We start from the raw sequence: 21377 nt of genomic DNA, 5'->3' as shown, positions 1-21377 counted from the left end.
GCACTTAGCTGACTGTGGGAAAAGGTTCCCCTCGGTTCCTGGGGGGCCTGGCCCTCTGATGAATCATCTGTGTGTCGTGATCAAGAACACTGACTGGGGGCTTCCCTGGTGGCGCAGTGGTTGAGAGTCCCCTGCCGATGCAGGGGACACGGGTTCGTGCCCCGATCCGGGAAGATCCCACATGCCGCGGAGTGGCTGGGCCCGTGAGCCATGGCCGCTGAGCCTGCGCATCCGGAGCCTGTACTCCACAGCGGGAGAGGCCACAACAGTGAGAGGCCCACGTATCGCAAAATAAAAAAAGAACACTGACTGGGGACAAACTCAGCCTCTGCCTCATTCCACATGCTGAGCCTCAGCTCTGTCAGAGGAGGGTGTGAACAGCTCCCTCCGTGGTTGTGGTGCAGATGATACAAGATGTTAGCAGCAGTGTGGTGTCAAGGTCAGTAGCAGGTCCTGTGGAGCTGGACTGCCTCACTTGACATCCTGGAGAAGCCACTTCCTGGATGCTCACTAGTTACTGAACTCGCAGTGTAGTGGACCTTGGGCTTTGCTGCTCAACCCTCTGCCTCAGTGTCCTCCAGGGGTGACTGTGAGCCATTTATGTGAAGAGGTAAAAAGAGAGCCTGGCCTACCCTTAGTAGGTAGCAAGTGATGGGTCCTCTCTGTTTGGAAGGTGGTCTAGCAATACAAGTGATCCCTCAGCCAGAGAGGCAGGGCACGCGTCCTCACTCTGCCATTTCCCTACCGTGTGGCTTAGGCTCTGGGCCTCAGGTCTGCTGGCATGCAAAATGAGGTGGGAAATAGTCCCTTCCTCATTGGGCTGTCAGAGTGGAGTGAGTTCATACGCACAAAATGCTCGGTGGACGTATGTTGTTTTTGGCAGCATGCTTATTTTGTACCGTTCCTGGTGCATTTCTAATTCAGCAACTGATAGAGCCTAGTTAACAGCGCTTGTCTCACGTTGAGGGCCTGGGCCCTGTCCTTTAGCCTCTGACTCATTTGTGTGGAACCAAGAAGATGATTCAGGTTTTGTGAGCGGAGGCCAAGCTGTCAGATGGATCCTGAGACACAGCCGTGAGCAGCGAAGCTCTTCGCTGAGTGGGGCTGGGCTCTCTGATCTCCATCCCGCATGGGCACACAGCTGAGTGAGCAGAAAGCAAAGGGCCTCTCACTCCTATTTCATTATCCAAAGTCCTCTCTAGAAGCCTTGTTGCCCCACCGTTAACGAGCATGCCTGGCTTTTTGTGGCAGAAATGTTTCTTTTTCAGTTCTTTTGTGGGCAGACTCTGTCAACGTCCCCCAGATAAAGAGGACAAGTATCTTGTGTTCTTTCCTCCCTCCCTGTTGTCTTGGCATATGTCTCTGACATGTTACAGACTCTTGATTCTCTTCCCTTTCCAACACAAAACAGGCAGACTCTCAAACATACCAGGCTGTGGTCTGTGTAAAGCAAACAGAACGGGATTCACTATCATGGGATGGAATATAGGAGAAGCATTATTTTCTCCTCTGGTCCTCGGCCTTCTAAAGTACAAGCCTGTCTTGCTTGGAAGTGTGGCCTGACTCTTTTTTCTTTTTTTTTTTTTTTTTTCAGTTTCAGATGTACAGCAGAGTGATTCAGTTACCTTTTTTGCAGATTGTATTCCAATATAGGTTATTACAAGATAGTGAGTATAATCCCCTGTGCTATACAGTATATTCTTGTTGCTAATTTTTTTGATGTGTAGTAGTTTGTATCTGTTAGTCCTAAATTCCTATTTGTCCCTCCACCTCCTCTTCCCCTTTGGTAGCCATAAGTTTGTTTTCTGTGTCTGTGAGTCTGTTTCTCTTTTGGATATAGATTCATTTGTATTATTTTTTTAGAGTCCACATATGAGTGATAACATAGAGTATTTGTTTTTCTCTGTCTGACTGACTTCACTAAGTATAATAGTCTCTCTGGGCCTGAAATTCTTTATGATCCTTATTGCCTCATAACTAACCCTGCCAGTTTGAACAGCCTTCCTGCAGACTGTGGTAGCTTGACCTTCTAGAACTGAATTAGTCTATAAGAGGGCAGTTGCTTAATTTAATTGACTAGATTCAGCTGAGCAAGCAAAATGGTGAGCGTGCAAAGGAGATAGACTCATTAGTGGTGTGAGCATTTCTACCCCTCGTTCCACTCAAGTCTGCCCGGCGGGCCTGTGTGCTGAGACAACTATGCTGGGGAGACGTGAATCTTGACACCCTGCCTGTTGGGCTCAGCTCCCAAACAGTGTTGACATAGAGTTTAAAGATTCATGTTTTTCGTGTAACGTAGCCCCATTTCCCCTATGGTTCATTGGGAATCCCTCTGATTTTCACCTTACTACCAAAGTTGAACATATTGTCCCTTTAGTGATAGCCTGGTTTGCACAGAGCCTGCTTGCATTTATTTTATTTTGACAAAGAACAAGAAGCAGGTGGAGCAGAGTTAAGTTATTTGGGGGCAAGATAGACTTACTTGCTGGAACCTCAGCCCCCTCTCTCAGGAACCCAGTTCTTTCTGTATCCTCTAAGTGAATTTCCCAGCAAAATGATTAGGACGGTTTCTTCTTCCTGGCTCAGGAAATGAGTGTAAATTTTGGAAATCTGCTTGGTGTACTGCCATATACCTGTGGCGTAGATGACGCACTGGGAAGTTAGGAGCAGCTCCAGCATTAGCTACACATCCGCTGGCGTATGGCCTGACGGGAGTTAACGCTGCCTCTGTGCAGCTCGCCCTGGGGGGTGTCAGCTCTTACATTTTGGAGATGAGGCTTCTCAAAGCGATGCCTTGGCCTCACCCCATTGCTGCCTGTTTAGGAATGTGGAAACGAGATCACAGAACTCATTTTCCCTTCCCTTTGCCACAGAATCCTTTTGTTTTTCTTGCAGATATCTGTCTCCAGAGACATTTTTCCTTACATTTCTCTTACAATTGGGAAGGGCTGAAAAGGCAGACAGTTACATTTCTTTTTTGTTTCAAGTTAACATAAAATTCAAGTTAACCAAAAATTTTAAGCTGAAGTAGACGGTCATGGACATTTGGGCTGCCGTGGCTACTCAACCAACCAAGAGCCCTGTGCACTGCTGGGACCTCAGAGTGAATTCACAGTCCCACTGTGGGGCTCAGGGTAACCTTGGTGGCCTCCAGGACCGAGTGGCTCTGTGGTGTGCTGGCCTTCCCCAGGATAGCACAGGTGGTGGCAGGTAGAATGAGACCAAGGAGTGGTTTAGAGGCTTTGTGGAAGGAGTCGAGAACTTGCCCCACCAACTTCTAGCAGCCATGTGCCATGAGATCACCAGGACAGTATTTAGATGCCCCAGAATCTTAGCTCCTTGGATATCTTAGACCGGCATAGCCTCTTGCTGTTACCTGAAGTTTCTGCTAAAGGATGGCCTGACATGAATCAAATTTAGCATGAATTGGAGCTGCGGATGTAGCATATCTAAAGCCTTTCTCTACATACAACTTGGACAGAACAAAACACAAAGGAAAACACACTTATTAGTTTTAGCACTTTGAGTGGATACTCAAACATAGCTTCTGAAAAACAAAATTAGTAATATTTTCTGTAATAGAAGATCCTGTTTAACACAGCCTAATTTGAGAACTAAAATGCTTGGCTTGGTAACTTTTCAGTTAATTTGTAATATATGCATTGAGAAACAAGCTCATAAATGCATTTCTTAATGAAGTAATATTTCTGAAAGTGCCCAGCATAATGTTTGGGAAATAGCGGCTTCTTAGTTAATATTCATTTCTTTATGTTTTCTCCATCTGGAGGGCCTGTTTTATCCATGTAGCATAGAATTTGGCTTGTGCATAATGTTAGGCAGAATCTCATTAGTCCTTCTAAAATCAGCCATTTCGTTCCATTTTTACTTTCTGTTAAATCCACTGACTCAGAGCTGTTTATGTCGTATCATGCTGTATAAATGGGCCTAAAGCAAAGGTAAAGAATTCTCTGGTATTGCCTCAAACGGCCATACAAATTAATTGGTCAAATTGATTGACTACAAAGCTTGATTTACCAAATAATTAACTTACTCTTTTAACTTGAGTTTAAATATCGTCTGAGACCTGGCTTGGTAGAATCTCAGAAACTAGACCTAGAAACCCAAAATATATTTTTTCCATTTGTTTACTGCTTTAAACGTTTCTGAGGATATTCATATCTATTATTTCTTTCCCAGGAATGTGGCTTATTCACTAGACCTTGTGAAACCTCTTTAAAATCAATATTTTCCAAGAGCAAAATGGAGCCTTTAGTGTCCTAATTTCTGTTGTTCTTGTGTATTTCTGATTTGATTGTTTTTCCTTGGTCCCTGAGACACCCTTGGCTTCATCTCTCTTTGGGACTATTGTCATTGAAGCCATACATTTTCTGTGTTCATTTCTTTTCACACTCCTACGTCTTCACCTAAAGCCCCGAGGAGTTGTAGTTTGTGTAGCTTTTATTTTTTCAGCCGTTTGTTGGTCCAGTCACTGTTCATTCCACCTGAAGCATGTAGAGGGTGCCTCACATTCTGCTCACTGAGGACCACAAAGATGAATGAGGACGTTGTCGTCTCATCAACCTGGCAAATGCAGGTTGATTGCGTCCCGTCGTGGCTTGAGTGTTGAAGAATCAAGTCTGTGGTTTCACAGATGTCTTCTTTCTCCTTTCTGGGCGTTAGTGATGCTTGTCAGGCCCCAGGCGCCCCATTTCTCAGCATGGCCGTCGGTTCATTCTGACTTCACCTCTAAGCATGTATCAGATCATCTGTCCTCACATCTTACTGATGCTGCCTGTTCTGCTGCCCGAGGTGGGTCCTCATCACGAAGGGGGAAGCCACATCAGAGCCATCCCAAGCCTTCAGAGGCTGGTCTGACAATAGGCACAGAGGGCACGAGGAGTGACATCTCATGGGCAGGAGTCAGCTCGAAAAATGCCATCTCAGCAGGAGAGGGAGTTCGTGGGAGGGGAGAAGGGTGCGACTTGAGTGCAAGACGCACCCTCTCAGAGGCCTCGAGCTGGTGGGCCGCAGACTCTCTTTGTCCCACAGATATATTTTGTTTTCCTTGAATAGCTTTCTTTCTTTCTTTTCTCAGTTGTTAATGCTTAAAAATGAGGCAATTTCACATGAAATGCAGATTTCCAAGCTCTTTTGAAAAATCAGACCTTTGGTGGGATGTGGGAGAAGAATGTCAAAGATGATTGTTACAAGTATGGGACCTAAGCAGGTGCAATAAAGGAGCCGCCGTTTGCTGAGATGGGGAAGATTGTGAGCAAAGCAGGTTCGCAGGGGCAGGAACTGACCAGAGATGTATCAGGTGTATTAAGTTTGAGGTGCGTATTAAACATCCTGGTGAAAACGTGGAAGAGGTAAGTAGCTACAGGAGTTGGGAGTTCAGGAGAGAGACTGGGTGAGACATAGCTATGGAAGTGTCAGCATATAAGTGATATTTATAGCCGGGAGACAAGATGATATAACCAAGAGAGTGGTTATGATAGAAAAGAGTCCTGGAGACTGAGCCCTGGGACAGGAAAATGTGGAGCAGCCAGGAACAAGAGCCCGAGAACAGCAAGGCAGGAGGAAACCCAGCAAAGTGAGGTGTTGCACAAGCCAAGCAAGAAAACGTTTCAGGAAGGGGAAGCGATCCCTCTGTGTCAGATGCTGTGATAGGTCAGGTAAGAGGACAGCTGAAAGGTGGTTGCCTTAGGAAGTCTTAAATTACCCATTTGAGGTTTGTGGGAATGTAATCAATTTTACAGCCTAACAAAGAAAAAGATGTTAATTCTGTTTATACTTTTAACTGGGGAATTCCTGGTGGAGTGGTGGAGGACAAAGCCTGATTGCAGCAGGTCCGAGAGAATGGAGAATCGGAACTCTTCTGAAGCATTTTCTTTAAAAGGGAGAAGGGAAGTGGGTTGGTAGCTGGATGGGGGGGTAGGATCAAGAGAGTGGGGGTGGGATGGGGGTGGTGTTTTAAAGATGGGAGAAGTTGCAGCATGTTTGTTGTATCGATGGGAATGATCAAAGAGGGAGGGAGAGAGCACTAATAATGCAGAAATCTGGAGGGAGACTTGCTGAGTGACGTCCTCGACTAGGTGAAAGGGGATGTGTCCTAGTGCACAAGTGGAGAGGTTGGCTTCAGATAAGAGCTAGGATGGTTGTGTGGGCACAGATGCAGGTAGGTGGCTGTATTTTTTTGGCTGAATGATCGAATGAATGAATGAGCTAGCCGTCAGTCCGGAGAGACTAAGAATGACACACTACCCCTAGGAAAGTCTCCCTAGTGGCCTGGCATCATGAGGCTTTCCCTGCTACTTTGTGACCAGAGGCCAACCTGGTAGGTTGGCATAGTTGACTAGGTCCAAGTTGAGGTTATTAAAGTCTGGGTTTGAGTACTGTTGTTTTTGTGATTTCCATGACACAGTTGGGAGGGTTGTTTAGCTTGAAAGGCAAGGAGAAACCGGGTGGGTCCCTGGAGGCCACCGCTGTTTGCTACTAGGTAGCAGCTGTCTTCTGCTGATAGGAAAAGCACTTGCCCCGTGGACCCCCCTCACCAGGTCCACTCTCTGCATGACTGGCCCACCCCTTGGGCACTTGGGTTTATGACTCTTGATTTAGACTGTGAGTGGGTAAGAGGAGGAATTTCTTGGTGAGAGAGGAGAGGTGGCTGATTGGCTGTGGGGAAGGTACCTGCGAAGGTACGAGAGTGAGTGGCCGCAGGTCAGAGAACGTGAGTCACTGAAATGGCCAGAGGATGTTTGGCATGGCTGCCGTGTTTCCCAGGGAGGGCTCGCACCGGCAGTGCTGCATCTCTCTTCCTTGGTACCTGATTGAACATTGCACACAGAGAGCTTCCTGAGAACTAAAATTGCTCCTGTGTGCACTGTCGTGGATTAGTTCCTTTTCTGCTCTGACCCGTTCTGTAGTCTCATCCACACGTTACCGGCTCCCTTTCTCAACTGCTAAACTAGTCATGAAAATTCTATCTGATCTTTTGGTAACACCAGGTCACAGGGATTATTTTAACGGCTAACATAAGCACTATTATTGCTGGCTTGGGTTCAAACTATGTCTTGTGATCTGGACGTCACTTTTGAGATTCTATCAAGTTAAAATTAGAACGCTTATTTTAAGAGACGTATGCAAGCTGAGACAAATCCCCATTAGTGGGTCAGAATGAATGGCTCTTAGTAATTTAGAGACAATTGTGATATGTACCCGACTTTTTTTATTCGATGGATAAATCAGGCAGTGAGTCAGTGAATCTTCTAGTTATCCTTGTTGAGAGTTGAGGTCAGTCGAACTTAATCTTCTGACATCAGCATTTCCCCTTCTCGTTCATCGGCTGCTTTGCTTTTGACTAACAAGGTGACATAAGTTCTGACTGTCGTACCTTTGGTGAGAGAGAGAGATACCACCAGAGTCATATCCTGGGTTACCCTTCTCTAAGAAACAGCCCCACCTCCGGTTTGCTTTTTAGGCTAAATTCTTCTTTTAAGCAAGAGGTAATTTTCCCTTTTACTTATGACCTGTGCTCTTACTTATTTCATTTTGACCTGGTTATTTTGTATTTTTCAGAAATGACTAAAGAATAAATTGATTGAAATGATAGAAAATGATTTTGAAAAACATCCCTCAGGGAACATGATTGTGACAAAAATAATTACATGAAATCCATATCTAGGTTAATGGAAACTCTAGATGCAAAAACTAAGACCTTTTGCTCATCTTTTTGGCAAACAAAGTGTTTTATTACGAAAGCTAATGGAGCAGGACGTTCAGGCTGCTTGGTTGTGTAAATAAACACCATTCTGTTTGTATAGTGAGAGCGTAGTTAGATAAACTGTTTAGCTCATAAACCTTCACGTGTGGTGGCCAGTGTTAGGCCTAATGGGGCTGCCTCTTGTATGGAGCCCAGGGCAGTCTTAGATGGTTACCAGGAGCACCCTACTGGGTGACTGCCGTTTGCACAGCTGCCGAGAAGGTACGAGAGCGAGTGGCCGCGGGTCAGAGAACGTGAGTCACTGAAATGGGCAGAGGATGTTTGGCATGGCTGCCGTGTTTCCCAGGGAGGGGTCGCACCAGCAGTGCTGCATCTCTCTTCTGTCTTACCTTCCTCCTACCTTTCTGTCTGAGCTCCGTGGTTCCCGCTCAGCAGCTGCCTTTCTTCCCCGCCTCAAAGGGCCCTTGGGCTGACCAAAACCTTCACATGCAGTGACTCACCAGGCCTGCTCTTCTCATAAAGCGTCCTTGCTCTGAAACTTGTTTTTCTCCCACCCCTGTTCATTCCCGTAGGTCTGTCAGGTAGATGGCAGCTTAGGTTCAAGTAACGCCTCAGGACCTAAAAAAACAGGTTCCTGTTCCTTACTGTGCAGAAATAGGGCTGACCGTAGCCTGAACCCGTGACATCCGAAGCCTCTGCATGAAGCCTGTAAGCCCCAGCATCCTCCTGACTTCCTCGTGCATCTCTCTGCCGTCAGCCTCCTGAATCCTCAGGCTCTTCCTGGTCTGCCCCTCAGTACCCTGGCCCCAGTCATTTTCTCAAGAAACTTCTCACCCTGTGCATTTTGCGATTTGTTTTGTTGCTGGGATTTGGGGAGCTGTTGGGAAGGTACCTCACACTGTGCAGCCTGCCTCTGCTCACCTCTTAACCCTTCCCACCCTCCCCCCATCTTACTGGCACCCCAGGAATTCCTCGCCTTTGAGCAGAAAGGGCAGTTCTACCCACATTTAGAACCCTTTGAGATCTCAGTTTCTACCTCTAACAGACTTATGCTAACACATATATATGGAATCTAAGAAAAAAACAAAAAAGGTCATGAAGAACCTAGGGGCAAGATGGGAATAAAGACACAGACCTACTAGTGAATGGACTTGAGGATATGCGGAGGGGGAAGGGTAAGCTGTGACAAAGTGAGAGTGGCATGGACATATATACACTACCCAACGTAAAATAGATAGCTAGTGGGAAGCAGCCACATAAGCACAGGGAGATCAGCTCGGTGGTTTGTGACCACCTTGAGGGGTGGGATAGGGAGGGTGGGTGGGAGGGAGATAGATGCAAGAGGGAAGAGATATGGGAACATATGTATAACTGATTCACTTTGTTATAAAGCAGAAACTAACACACCATTGTAAAGCAATTATACTCCAAAAAAGATGTTAAAAAAAAAAAAAACTTTCTTAAAACCAAGACTGCTCGGTTGATGAAAGGACTGTCCAGTGGATAGAATTTTTCACGTTGTTAGGGTGGAATAGGTAAAGAAGGTAATTTTGAGAAAGGGGGTCCTTCCCCCCCTGGCCACAGAAGGTGACAGTGATTTAGCATTAAAGAAGCACTTAGGCATCATGGATTCATGAAGGTAGAGCCCAGGCCTGAGCCACAGTGAAATGCAGGGTGTGGACCGTCCGCAGTGGTGTTCCTGTTGACATCCAAGGAGAAGGCCACGGGCCACGTTGGGAGGAATCCGCCCGGCACGAGGCCAGTACCCAGGGAGGTGGCAGAGGCCCCTGAGCCACCTTGGGGCACAGACAGAGCCAGAGGCTGAGGTGTGCGCTTCCGCCTCCCGCAGAGACTGGGCCGTCTTGCGGTGCAGGCGTGTTGGCCGCTTTGCAGTGGCATTCTTCTGTGGATTGGACCGTTGTGCCCTTCCTCTGCATTCACTCTGGGAAGGCCCTTAGACACTGCCCAGCACAGTCCAATTGTGGGTCCTAAGAAGCACCGCCGTCTGTTTCTTGCTCTTGTTTCCCCCCTTTCCCCCTAAACTTTGTGAAAACTGTATCCCTCTGAGAACAGTCTTCAGACAGTGCTAAGTTGCTTGCTTTGTAGCTTTCTTTCCTGTTAATTACTTTCTGCTGCTCTGTCCTTGACTATACTGGGGGTGTTTCCAGGGCTCATTTCCAACTTTGATACTGACCGTCTGTAGGCAGGGAGTTAATCCCTGGAGTAACAAGTGACACTCTCAGGTGATGTCCTTATGATTCTAGGAGTGTCTTACAAGTACAGCCTAGTTGTGGATGAGAACCTTGGCTCTGGAGCCAGACTGCATGGGTGGAATCCCAGCCTTGTCACTCATCAGCCACATGATCCTAGACAAGTTAACTCCTTCCTGCCTTGGTTTCCTCGCATAGTTGTTTCTGGAGATTAACTGAGGTGAACCATGCAGATGTTAACCAGTGTCTGGCACATGTGTGTGTTAGCTATTCCGATGACTACTGCTTAAGCAGATGTGAACTGTTGGGAGAGTGGCCTGGAAAGGAATAAAGTTCATGCTATATTCATCTTTTACGCGGCCCTCTCAGCGTTGTGGCCTCTCCCATTGCGGAGCACAGGCTCTGGATGCGCAGGCTCAGCGGCCACGGCTCACGGGCCCAGGCGCTCTGCGGCATGTGGGATCTTCCCGGACCGGGGCACAAACCCGCGTCCCCTACATTGGCAGGCGGACTCTCAACCACTGCGCCACCAGGGAAGCCCACTATATTCATCTTTTATCTTAATTAGTGTTGCTACCTCTCATGGCTCTCATGTAATGACTGCGTGTGATGTTTAAATTGGGCTCGGCAGGTCATGGCTTGAAACTTACTGGTCAGTTAATAAAGGAGACGCAAACAAGTGTTGTTGCTCCAGGCAGGGAAGTCAGGGCAGGAGGAGTGGGTGTCTGAGGAGGTGGAAGGGGCACCTCCTCTTTCACATGTGCTCTATTCTGGTTTTAGGCTTCCGTGTACCACTAGGATGAGGCAGTGCCTGTTGTCCCCGCCCATCCCCGCGCCCCACCAGCACACAAGTATCAGGTCTCTGGGATGGGTTCCCCTGTCACCATTAGAACATTTGCTGAAGGCACTTCTCTTAATCCTGCTCATCTTTCTCAGCCTCGTCTGAAGCCTCTTCTGAAAACCTCCACCTGCAGTAATTGCTTCGGAATGTCCATAGCCCTTAATGTCAGCACTGCCCTGCTGGCCCCGGCTTGTTGCTTTGCTTGTGCTACTGTTTCTTATTTTTATGTAGATGACTCATCTCCACGTTTGGATAAAGCCTCTTAGGGTCGCACACTGATCACAGTATAGTGCCTTACATGTAACAGTTGCTTATTTAATTGACAGCCCTCTCTATGCACAGATTTGAGCATTATGATTTATCCTTTTAAGGATAACATTGAGAGTTCTTGTGTGTATATGTGCACAAGTATGTGTGTGCATGTAAAATATACCACGTGTATAAAATAGAGGGTAAGCTTGGGGATATCAAGTATCCACTTCATCTTCAAAAGAAATGCACTGGAGGATAGTTAGTTATCCTTAGGAGGAAATTTACAGTAAGCTCTCTTTTTCTTGCATGGTTTTGGAGTAGCAGCGTGGTAGGATGGTAAGAGCTTAGGTTTAAGAGAGGGGCAAAACTGTGCCAAATCCCATCTCTGCCACTAAATAGCCTTATGGCTCTGGGCAACCCACTTAGCCTCTAGGAGCCTCCATTTAACACATTAGTAAAATTTACCTGGCAGGACGATTATTCCCAAATGTGTCCTGAAAGAATTTGGGCCCCAAACATAGTAAACTGTCAGATAATGATAGCTATATAACAGGTCTGTGACATTAAAAACAAAACAAAAAAACAAAAAAACCTTTAGAAGATGAGTTACATGAATAGAGTTTGCATTGTTTTGAAATGTACGTCATGCTCAAATATTTCGGTTGCCTATAGGATAACTCCACTTAAAATCTGACACTTGAGCCCAACACCCAAGGATCTGTCCCATTTTACCTTTCCCTATCAAAGCTTCCTCTTTGGCTCTAATTGGAGGACACTCGGTCTGGTACACACATGCTCACCTGATACCTGCATCCCCCTGCCTACAATTCCCTGTATTAGCACCAGCTACCCAGCTCCTATCTGTTGGACAAATTTTAAGTCACATCCACTATCTCAGCACCTCCTGCCCCAATGACCTTAGCTTTCAGTGACCTCCTTGCTTCTGAATTCTTAGGGCACTCACTGTTCCCATCTTCCTTTTGGCACTTGTATTCACCTTTATCATTATTTCGTTTCACATGTATAGATTTCCTCCCAGCCAGAACAGGACCATTCTTAAGTCTTACTCTTTTTATATTATGAGATAATATAAAAAGTGTGTTGTGTATTCAGTGAAATATAGTGTATATACAAGAGGATATACAAAAATGTTTAGTTTTTAAAACACCTTTACCACCCAAGTTAAGGATTGGAACATAACCAGTATCTTTGAAGCCCCTTTTCGTCTTTCCCATCTCAGCTTCCCCTTTCCTCCCCAGATAACCAATATCATGAGATTTACGTTGATTACAGTTTTCTACTCTTTAAACAGTACTTTTTTTGTTTTGTCCTTGTGTAAGTAGATTCATATGTATGTGTTTCTATTTGAATTTGTATAATTTCTTTTTTTCAACGTATTTTGAAAAGTCATCCTTTTGCTATGTGATCTGGGTAGCTACAGTTCATTCATTTTCACTGCTTTATTGTGTTCTATGATATGAATATACCAGAAGTTGTCCTTAAAACAGAAACAGAATGGATAACCATCAAATTTCAGTGACATTCAACAGTCAGCATGTATTTCTTGCTCATATGTTATTGAGTAGTCTGGGACAGCTCTGATCATCTCAGCTGAGTTTGGAGCCGGGCCACAGGTTTGATCCATATCTGTTGTGACTGTCTCATTCTTCTGGAACCAGCAGGCTACCCAGGGTACATTCTTCCGCTGGCAGAAGTTGTAGCTTCTCAGGGAGGCTGAACAGAAACAAGCAATGCTATTTTAAGGCACGCTGTCACTCTGCCCACATTTCATTGGTGAAAGCAAGTCATGCAAGCATGCAAATATCAGTCAGGCAGGAAAGTGTACTCCCCCTGTAGAGACTGGGAAAAGGCATGAATGCTTGCTGAACAGTAATCTAAAGTCTAGTCACTTCAGTTGTTTCCAGTTTATGACTATTTCAAACAGTGCTACTGCTGTGAACATTTTGATTACGTTTCCTGTTGCACACGTGTTAAGAGTTTCTGTAGGGTATGTGCCTAGGAGCTGAGCTTCCTTCTGGGTTGTAAAGTGTGAGCATTTTCAGTTTTACTAGGTAATATCAAATGGTTTAACAAGTGGCTGTACCTCTGCTATCCACGGTGGATCAGTGTTGGGTTGTTGCACTGATCCACTGCTACTTTGGGATTTTGTGTATACCTAACATATAATTGAATAATTTTAGAAGTCTAAAATTGTTTCAGTGAGCTCCACTTTTTTTCCAGCCACTGCTGCAGGATGGAAGGTGAACTGTCAGTGCTCAGAATCCACTAACCGTTTCAACTTGTGCTCACTTGGCAGATTTGGTGCAAATGCCAAAGTTGTGCATTTCCTAGGACGAATCAAACCGTGGAATTATACTTACGATCCTCAAACAAAAAGTGTCAGAAGTGAGTCCCACGATCCCACTGTGACTCATCCAGAGTTTCTCAACCTGTGGTGGGACATCTTCACTACCAGCGTTTTACCTCTGCTTCAGCAGTTTGGCCTTGTCAAAGACACCCGCTCATACGTACACGTGGTAGGTTCTGTTTTTTTTCTTCAGGTAATTTGATGCTGTATTTTTTAAAATTTGGTATACTGGTAGAGATGGAATATTTAGTGGTATTTTGAACAAAGAGATTAAGTAAGACTTTGTGGAAAGAAAACGATGTCCATCTTAGAGTGGAGAAATGTTACCAGCAAAGATTAGAGCAGAAGTAGATTTTGTGGCAAATTTCAGTAGACCTGGGAGCAAGGGAAAGGTTTTTAGAGATTTAGATGGATAGATAGATTAGATCTATACAGTTACATTCCTGTAACCCAGGAGTTTTTGACCCTGGCTGCATAATACAATCACCTGGGAGCTTCTAGAAAATAAAAGTCTCATCTCCAGATCAGTTAAATCAGAGTCTCTAGCTACTGGAGTTTCGACCTGATTTTCACAAGTTGGTGTTGCCTCTTTCTCTCCTTTCTCCCATGGGTGAGATGAAAAGGCAGAGATGGGGTTGGTCGTGCAGACTAGAAAGAATCTACAAAGATCCCAACACTCTCTTATGACGCCCCATGGCTGTAAATGGGAACCTGGGACTTGGGCCGGTAAACGGGAGGAACTTGTGAGAGGTGACTTGTGGCTGGGGGGGGCGGGGGGGGGGGGGGGGGGGGATTCCACACAGACAAGCAACGCCCCTTCTCTTCTAAGCTTGACTGAGAAACTCTCCATCTTGTGAAGGGGACATTCTCAGAAGGAGGAAGTCCTGTTTCAGTCACCTTTTTGCAAGGGTTGCTGATCTTATGCTCAATCTCATCACCAGGAAAGGAACTCAAATATGGGTTGCGCCTACCTAATTAGGTATGTCCCCCAAACAATATATAAAGTATGCTTTTAACTCGGGGCTTTATAAAGACCCTACAGTCATGTTGATGAGATAGATAGATATATATATATATTATATATATATATATATATATATATATATATATATATATATATATATCCGTATGTTATAACTATAAAATTCTTAGCCCATTGTCCTAAGATTATAAGATTATTCCCCCCAAAAATAGTGGTTTACAAAAACAAAGAACGCCCCATTTCATGTTTTGGAAACAGCAAGTATTTAAATATACCTATTTTATTTTTGCCATCGTGTAGAAGAATATATTCCAAGTGAAAATTACAATAACATGAACATACAGCAAATACTTTTCTAGGATTATTTTGATTTGCCATGTTTTACTCCTCTGGTTCTATTGGATCTTGAAAAATAAATCTCTCTGTAAGAGGAAGATGACATTAACATTTACAGGAACAATTCTGACTTTAAAGGTCTTCCTCTGAGGTTTGTTCTTTTGGAAGAATTGGAAGAGGATGAGAAATTAAACTTTGATGTTGCATATTAAGATATAAAGAATAAAACTGGGCTTCCCTGGTGGCGCAGTGGTTGAGAGTCCGCCTGCCGATGCAGGGGACACGGGTTCGTGCCCCGGTCCGGGAAGATCCCACATGCCACGGAGCGGCTGGGCCCGTGAGCCATGGCCGCTGAGCCTGCGCGTCTGGAGCCTGTGCTCCTCAACGGGAGAGGCCGCAACAGTGAGAGGCCCGCGTACTGCAAAAGAAAAAAAAAAGAATAAAACTGAATGGGTAAATTATAATCAAGTCTTAGTAGATCAGTTAAGTACCTTGGTATAATTATAAGAGACTATAAGGTTATAAGAGATCCTTCTCTTTGCTATGGTATAGATTTTAGCCATTTCACTTATGAGCACTTGTGCCAAAATATAAAAAGGAGAATGGGAAAAATAACTAACACTTACATTCTTGCACTAATTGCTTTATTTGGAGCAGGAAATACTACTTGTACAGTACTTGGAACATTGCCAGGTACATAGTAAGTGCTTAAGATATCTATTCTTATTTAACCCTTATAAGCACTCTGTCAAGTAAGTATTATTTTTGTTAATATCCCCTTTTTATATATTAAAATTAACTGAGGCTTAAAGAAGTTACATCCCTTCCCTTAGTTACGTAACAGACTAGTCAGTAGCAGAACTGGGACTCACATCCAGGTCTGAGAGGCGGCTGTCCTTATGAAAGCATTGTGAGCAGAGGACTCTGCAAGAGGCTCCTGGTATTCCGGTGACATGTGGAAGGCAGAGGCAGGACTAATCCAAGGGAAGGACTTAACGTTATAAGCTTGAACAGGAAGATAAATTTGGTGTATGGCTCAGACCGTTTAGCTCTCGCTTTTATGATGCGACAGCTGTGTATGTGGTGCGGCTCTCTGCTTAGGTTCTTTCTGAAGAGTAGCTTCTGAGGTATCATTTCGTTTAAGTTCTCAACCTTTCTGAGCCCACACAGATCAAGAACTTATCGTGAGACTTGTGTTCCCTTGTCCATCCATCTTACACTTTCTAATGAACTGTTGCAGCTTTCAGACTTGGTCTATACACTGGCTTTCTCTTGTGGCTTCTGTAGAAAGGTATGCAGAACTTAAACATTAACCCTACCCAATTAATTTGTTCTCCCTATGTTTTCACCGAGTCAAGAAGTCTTCATTTTGTTAGGAAAAATATCATGATCCTTGTATTTCTGTGTCTTGTTTTGTTTCGTGTAATACTTTTCAGTTTTTGCCGCCTTGCATGATAATTCATCCTGGTTCTTCTCACCTTCCTCAGTTTACTGCATTCTTTAAAATGGTCTTTCAGCTTTAAAGGAGTCTCTGATTATTCTCCCCTTTCTAGGAAAATGTCTCAGGAGCCGTATCACAGCTGTCCCTTGGGGAGATCCCAGCTACGGCACAGCCTTTTGTATCCTCAGAAGAACGGAAGGAGCGGTGGGAACAGGGCCAGGCTGATTACATGGGAGCAGATTCCTTTGACAACATCAAGAGGAAGCTGGACACTTACCTCCAGTAGAAACACTGCCCTTTTCCGTGGACACATCCACTTCACAGGCACTTGTTTCCGATACTTAGTATCTAGAGCTGGGTTAAGAAGGGTCTGTTACAGTTGTTAGAGGCTTTCATTAAAATCCATCAGATGTGGGTGGGGGGTTTTGCAGGACAACTGGTGAGAGCTGGGCAAAAGTTAAGTAGCAATTCTGTTATATGAACGACAGTTCTGCTTTTTAACCCTCAGCTTGTATTTCAGAAATTCTCAATTATGCTGATTGCCAACATACGCGGTAAGGGACACTCAAATCTTAAGCGGTTAAGATGGCTGTATCAACTCTTAAAATGTGCCAAGCCAGGCTCCAAATCAGCCTCCCTTCACATTGGGACACAGTACCTATCTCTTGCTTGCTTGTTGTACCCTTCACTAGACCTGCATTTTAGAATGGCCCAGAGGCTGCCAGAGTGATTGTAATTCTGCTTTCAAGTAAAGACAACCTATAAGAACACTGCTGAGTGATTTCATAAGCATATCAACAAATGGTGTTAACCCATTTCATTTCCTAGTCTTAGTCTGAAGATGTTCAGCAGTTTTCTATGTACAGTAAGGCGGCATGCTAAAATGCTTTCGTTCAGTTCTGTATATCTGAAAACAGCAGTGATGGTTACCTACAGTGGCACCTTGTATGAAAAATAAAGATTTCTTGACATATCTCGGTTGTCTAATTCAATTAAGGGCACCCACTCCCCTTGAAAAAAAAGTATTAGGGAATTTTTCATAATTTGTAGAATTTGTGTTTGAAAAACCAGTGCAAAACTTGACACTGAAATACATGCTTTAAAAGTTGGTTTCTAGATATCAAGAGATATCTGCATCTAGTGTTCTCCAGTGATGGTGATGGATCTAATAGATGGAGGAAAGGGAGATCAAATTAATCTGTCACCCACATTTCTGTATGAAGTGGGTATTCAAATTTTAGAATATCGTAACCTTAAAATCATCGTAGGTTCATTGTCAGTCTCTAAACATACTCCATAATCTTTCAGGACTGTTACAATCAATACCAGACTCGTCTTCTAGCATTTTTATCCACGGCTTAGAATGATAGAAGTATAAAGCATATTTATTCAATGTACAGGTGATTCTAGGTTGCAGGGATGGCAAGCTAGTGAAGGGTATGATCTAAAATGTCGTTTTAAAACTGAAGTGAGTAATCAGAAGTCATTCTGTTGAAGAAAGCAAGAGAGACCATGACAAGAAACTTTCGAGGTTTAACTGGCCAGAAGCTGCAGTGGCTTTTAACCTTCAAGATCACCTTCCTTTATTTCCACAATAGCCTACTGGTTACACAGGTCAGCCCTATTCAATAAGGGTGTGAATGAATATACAGGGTATGGAAACCTGGAGGGCAAGAATGGATGGGGGTGAGGGGCCACTTGGAGGCTGGCTACCAGAAGAGCTTAAGAAGAACCTGAGGACTTTTGTAAACTGTTAAATGACGATTTCTGAAGATAAAATAAGCTACGATTATTTGGACTGCGGAAAATGAGTTGCTGTGATCTTCAAAGTACGTGAAGCACTACCGGAGATTTACGTGCCCCTGCGTGTCAGGTGCCATGGTACAAAGACCCCTCAAGGAACTCCTAATCCAAGAATCTCTGCATTGAGAGGTATGAGCTAAACTCTTCCAATGAGAATCCAATGCACAGAAGAATCTGGCTAAACTGAAATCAAATTCATTATAGTGTAATTTGCAAGTCATACAAATAGAGTCTTTATTTCTGGACAATCTATTTGTGCCTAATTTTAAAGTTCATTTCAGCCCTCTGTCGCTTTCACAGTCTCAGTGGTCATAAAGATGTATCTGATTTCAAGGAAATACTTGAGCTTATTCCAGAAATTACATCTACCAAAGCATTAATTCAGTCATCTTAGTTTCACATCAAACACAATTTGAGTTGACATATATAAGACAGACAACACAATAATTCACTGAACAAGCACTTAAGTACTGACCATATCACACACGTGATGGACATTAGAAATATAGGAGTGTACAAGACAGACATAGTTCCTTATATTCTACTAGGAAACAGACTGAAAGAGAAACGAACATATATAATTGCAAATTATGCTAAATAAAGTACACTGACAACAGGGAAAGTCCAGCTTTAGGGCAGTCAGGAAAGACCTCCTCCAAGATGATGATTAAGCCAGAAAGAGAGGCTCTGAGGTAGCCAAAAGGGAGTGAGGAGAAGGAAGAATATTCCCTTCAGAGGAAATTGTGCGAGCAGGCGAGAACTTGGTGGAAATAAAGGCTTATAAGACAGGATGGAGAGGTATGTATGCAGTGGCTTCATAGGTAAAGGTATGGGCTTTGGATTTTACTTTAAATTCAACAGCAATTGATTGAAGTTTTATTAATGTAATTTATATTTAACTTTTTATTAACGGGGACCTATAGAGACATACAAAGGTAAGCAGAATAGTATAAAGAACCCCCATCACCCAATTTCAACAATTGTTTCATCTGTATCCCCACCAACTCTTCCCCTACTAGACTATTTGGAAGCAAATCCCAGATTAAAAATTTCATATGAAATATTCCCATAAATATATTTAAAACATAAGGACTTCAGAAAATTATCTCACCAAGAAACTGTTAATTCCAAATGTCCTCCATTATTTTATTTCCACTTTGATCTTATTAAGATCCAAGTAAGGCCCATACAGTGCAATTGGTTGATATATATCTCTGATTCTGTCGTTGTTTCCTAACCCTCCCTTCTTGTTTGTTGTTGCCTTGCAATTTATTTACTGAAGAAACCAGATTATTTGTCCTGTCTCCCACATTCTTCACTTTACTGATTGCAATTTGACATGTTTCCTTGTATTCTGTATTTCTTATAAACTGATTTAGAGGGCCAGTCAGATTAAGGTGTGATTTTTTTTTTTTGTGGGGGGGGAGCAATACTTTATGTTGTTAGGTACTTCCAAGCTTCCAGTTTTTATGATATTAACTGCCATTGATGATCATTGCCTAGATATAGTATCTCGCTGGGGTTGCAAAATGGTGATACTCTCATTTATTAGCTGAAATATTTCTATATACTTCCATTCATCAGTAATTTGGTTACCCTGAGGTTGTTTCTATTAAAAGGGCAGGATAAATGCTTGATTCTTTCCCTTCACTCACTAGTTAGTATATAAAATAAGGAACTGGTTTAACAGTATCCTCCAAAGGTGGTTTTGAGGGGGTTTATTCTAGTATCATTATGAATTAATGCATTTTAATATAGTTCAATTCATTGCCAGTCCTTCTTAAAGAGAGTCTAATTGTCTTACCTTTGTGATTTACATTTTTAAAACATTGGTTCTGCAGCTGGTGGAAAATAGCTTAAATGAGAACAAGAGCTAAGGGGATGGCAAGTTAGTTCACTGTAAGTGGTCTTGGAGAGAGAGAGTGGTAATCCAACATACCTTCCACCAGGGTGAAGGCAGTAGAGCTTATGCTGATGGATTGGATATGAAGAGAGAGGAAAAAGGACTAACTGAAACTAGAGGCTTGAGCAACTGCGTCTCCAACCTGGCTGCTCCTGAAAGACACTGGACACCTTGTAAGTACAGTTTCTTGGGCCTCATCACTATAGATTGTGAATCAATGGGCCTTGGTTGAGGTCACATTATCTCTACTCCAAGTAACTATCAAGCAATGACTGTGACCCAAATGACATTTGAGAACCACTTGATGCATTAACGAAGTGTTGACACTGAATACAACAGGGAGTCAGGGTTTTTAGCAGAAGACGCCTGGAAAGGTGAGGTGGTGTTACACAGCAGGGGACTCAACTGCTGATCAGTCAAGGCTTTCCAGAAGACAAACTCAGCTCCTTGAGTGGTGTAGGAAACATTATCATAAGTAACATCTATAAATATAATTGTATAATGTCTACCGTTTAACGTCACTGAAACTTGGGGCATTAAGCTAGGTAAGACTTGGCTTCTCCTTAAATAAAATAGTCTGCCACAGTTTGCTTTTTTTTCCTCTGCTTATTATTACAAATAGATTACTATTTTTATACTTGGGTATGTTATTTGATAACTTATTTCTCTGAGTTTCTGATGCTGAAATTCAATCTCCTTTAAGTGAAAATCTGTAAGAAAGCAAAAAGGAAAGACAATATTTATTAGGTATTTATAGCTTAGTTTTCATGTCAGTCCTATAATGTATATACAGTATTCTCATTTTGCAGATAATCAGAGAATAAGAAAGGTAAATAATCTGCAAAGGACTTTGATTCAGATTTGTGTATGCTCTAACTCTAAAACTATGCTCTGAATTAAACAAATGAGTGATCAAAACAGACAATGAGATCAGAGAAATGGGCAGAGATCAGAGTAACCTCTGTATATAACCAGAAATATAAATGCCAGAAATCTAGGAAGTAACACAAATAATGGAAAAACTTTCAGTTTGCTTGCTATGAAGATGAGGATAATGGCCTTGAAATAGAACGTGGGAAATACCTTTTACAAATGCTTTCATAAATAGGCTGCCTGAAATTGTAATATAAAAATGGGTAAGAAAATTCAAGGATAGAATTGTCATGAATCTTGGCTTGGACACAGTTCAGCTTCACAACGTATAGACTTTGTATCTTAAAAGCCTATACAGGGGAAAAAAAAAAAAACTATACAGAACTATCCTGTTTTCACAGTTGTTTTATTGGCCCAGAAGAGGGAAAATTTCTGTTATATGACTATGCTGTGATACTGTGATGTATTCAGGGTCAACATCCCTTTAGAGATAAGGGCTCCAGACACCTATACTAAGCCACTCAACTCTTGTGATTTACTTATTCTGTGTTCACTTTTAAGTTTTTGAAGTTTCTTGATGTCCAGTCTATCAGCCACCACTACTTCCTACTGTCTGCCTAAAACAAAAACAGGGAAAAAGGCAAA

At 43.2% G+C, this 21377-nt stretch overlaps 1 protein-coding gene across 3 annotated transcripts in view; it reads left to right on the top strand.

Annotated features, from left to right (window-relative positions):
* The window catches only part of GYG1 (glycogenin 1), a 37525-nt gene extending 20374 nt beyond the window's left edge, over positions 1–17151 (top strand). The window contains exons 6-8 of one of the 3 annotated variants that reach the window (XM_007471309.1): positions 13344–13563; positions 15953–16003; positions 16266–17151. In XM_007471309.1, the coding sequence (XP_007471371.1) occupies positions 13344–13563; positions 15953–16003; positions 16266–16439 (445 nt within the window). In that variant the 3' untranslated portion in view covers positions 16440–17151. The remainder of the gene's footprint in view (positions 1–13343; positions 13564–15952; positions 16004–16265) is intronic. The other 2 variants (XM_007471310.1, XM_007471311.1) reach the window with 2 other exon arrangements.
* The last annotated feature ends 4226 nt before the right edge of the window (positions 17152–21377 follow it).

This window comes from Lipotes vexillifer, unplaced genomic scaffold (genome assembly GCF_000442215.2).
Source record: "Lipotes vexillifer unplaced genomic scaffold, Lipotes_vexillifer_v1.1 scaffold618, whole genome shotgun sequence".
NCBI lineage: Eukaryota > Metazoa > Chordata > Mammalia > Artiodactyla > Lipotidae > Lipotes > Lipotes vexillifer.
Note: the sequence above shows the minus strand (reverse complement) of the source record. Positions and strands in the feature narration are given on the sequence as shown.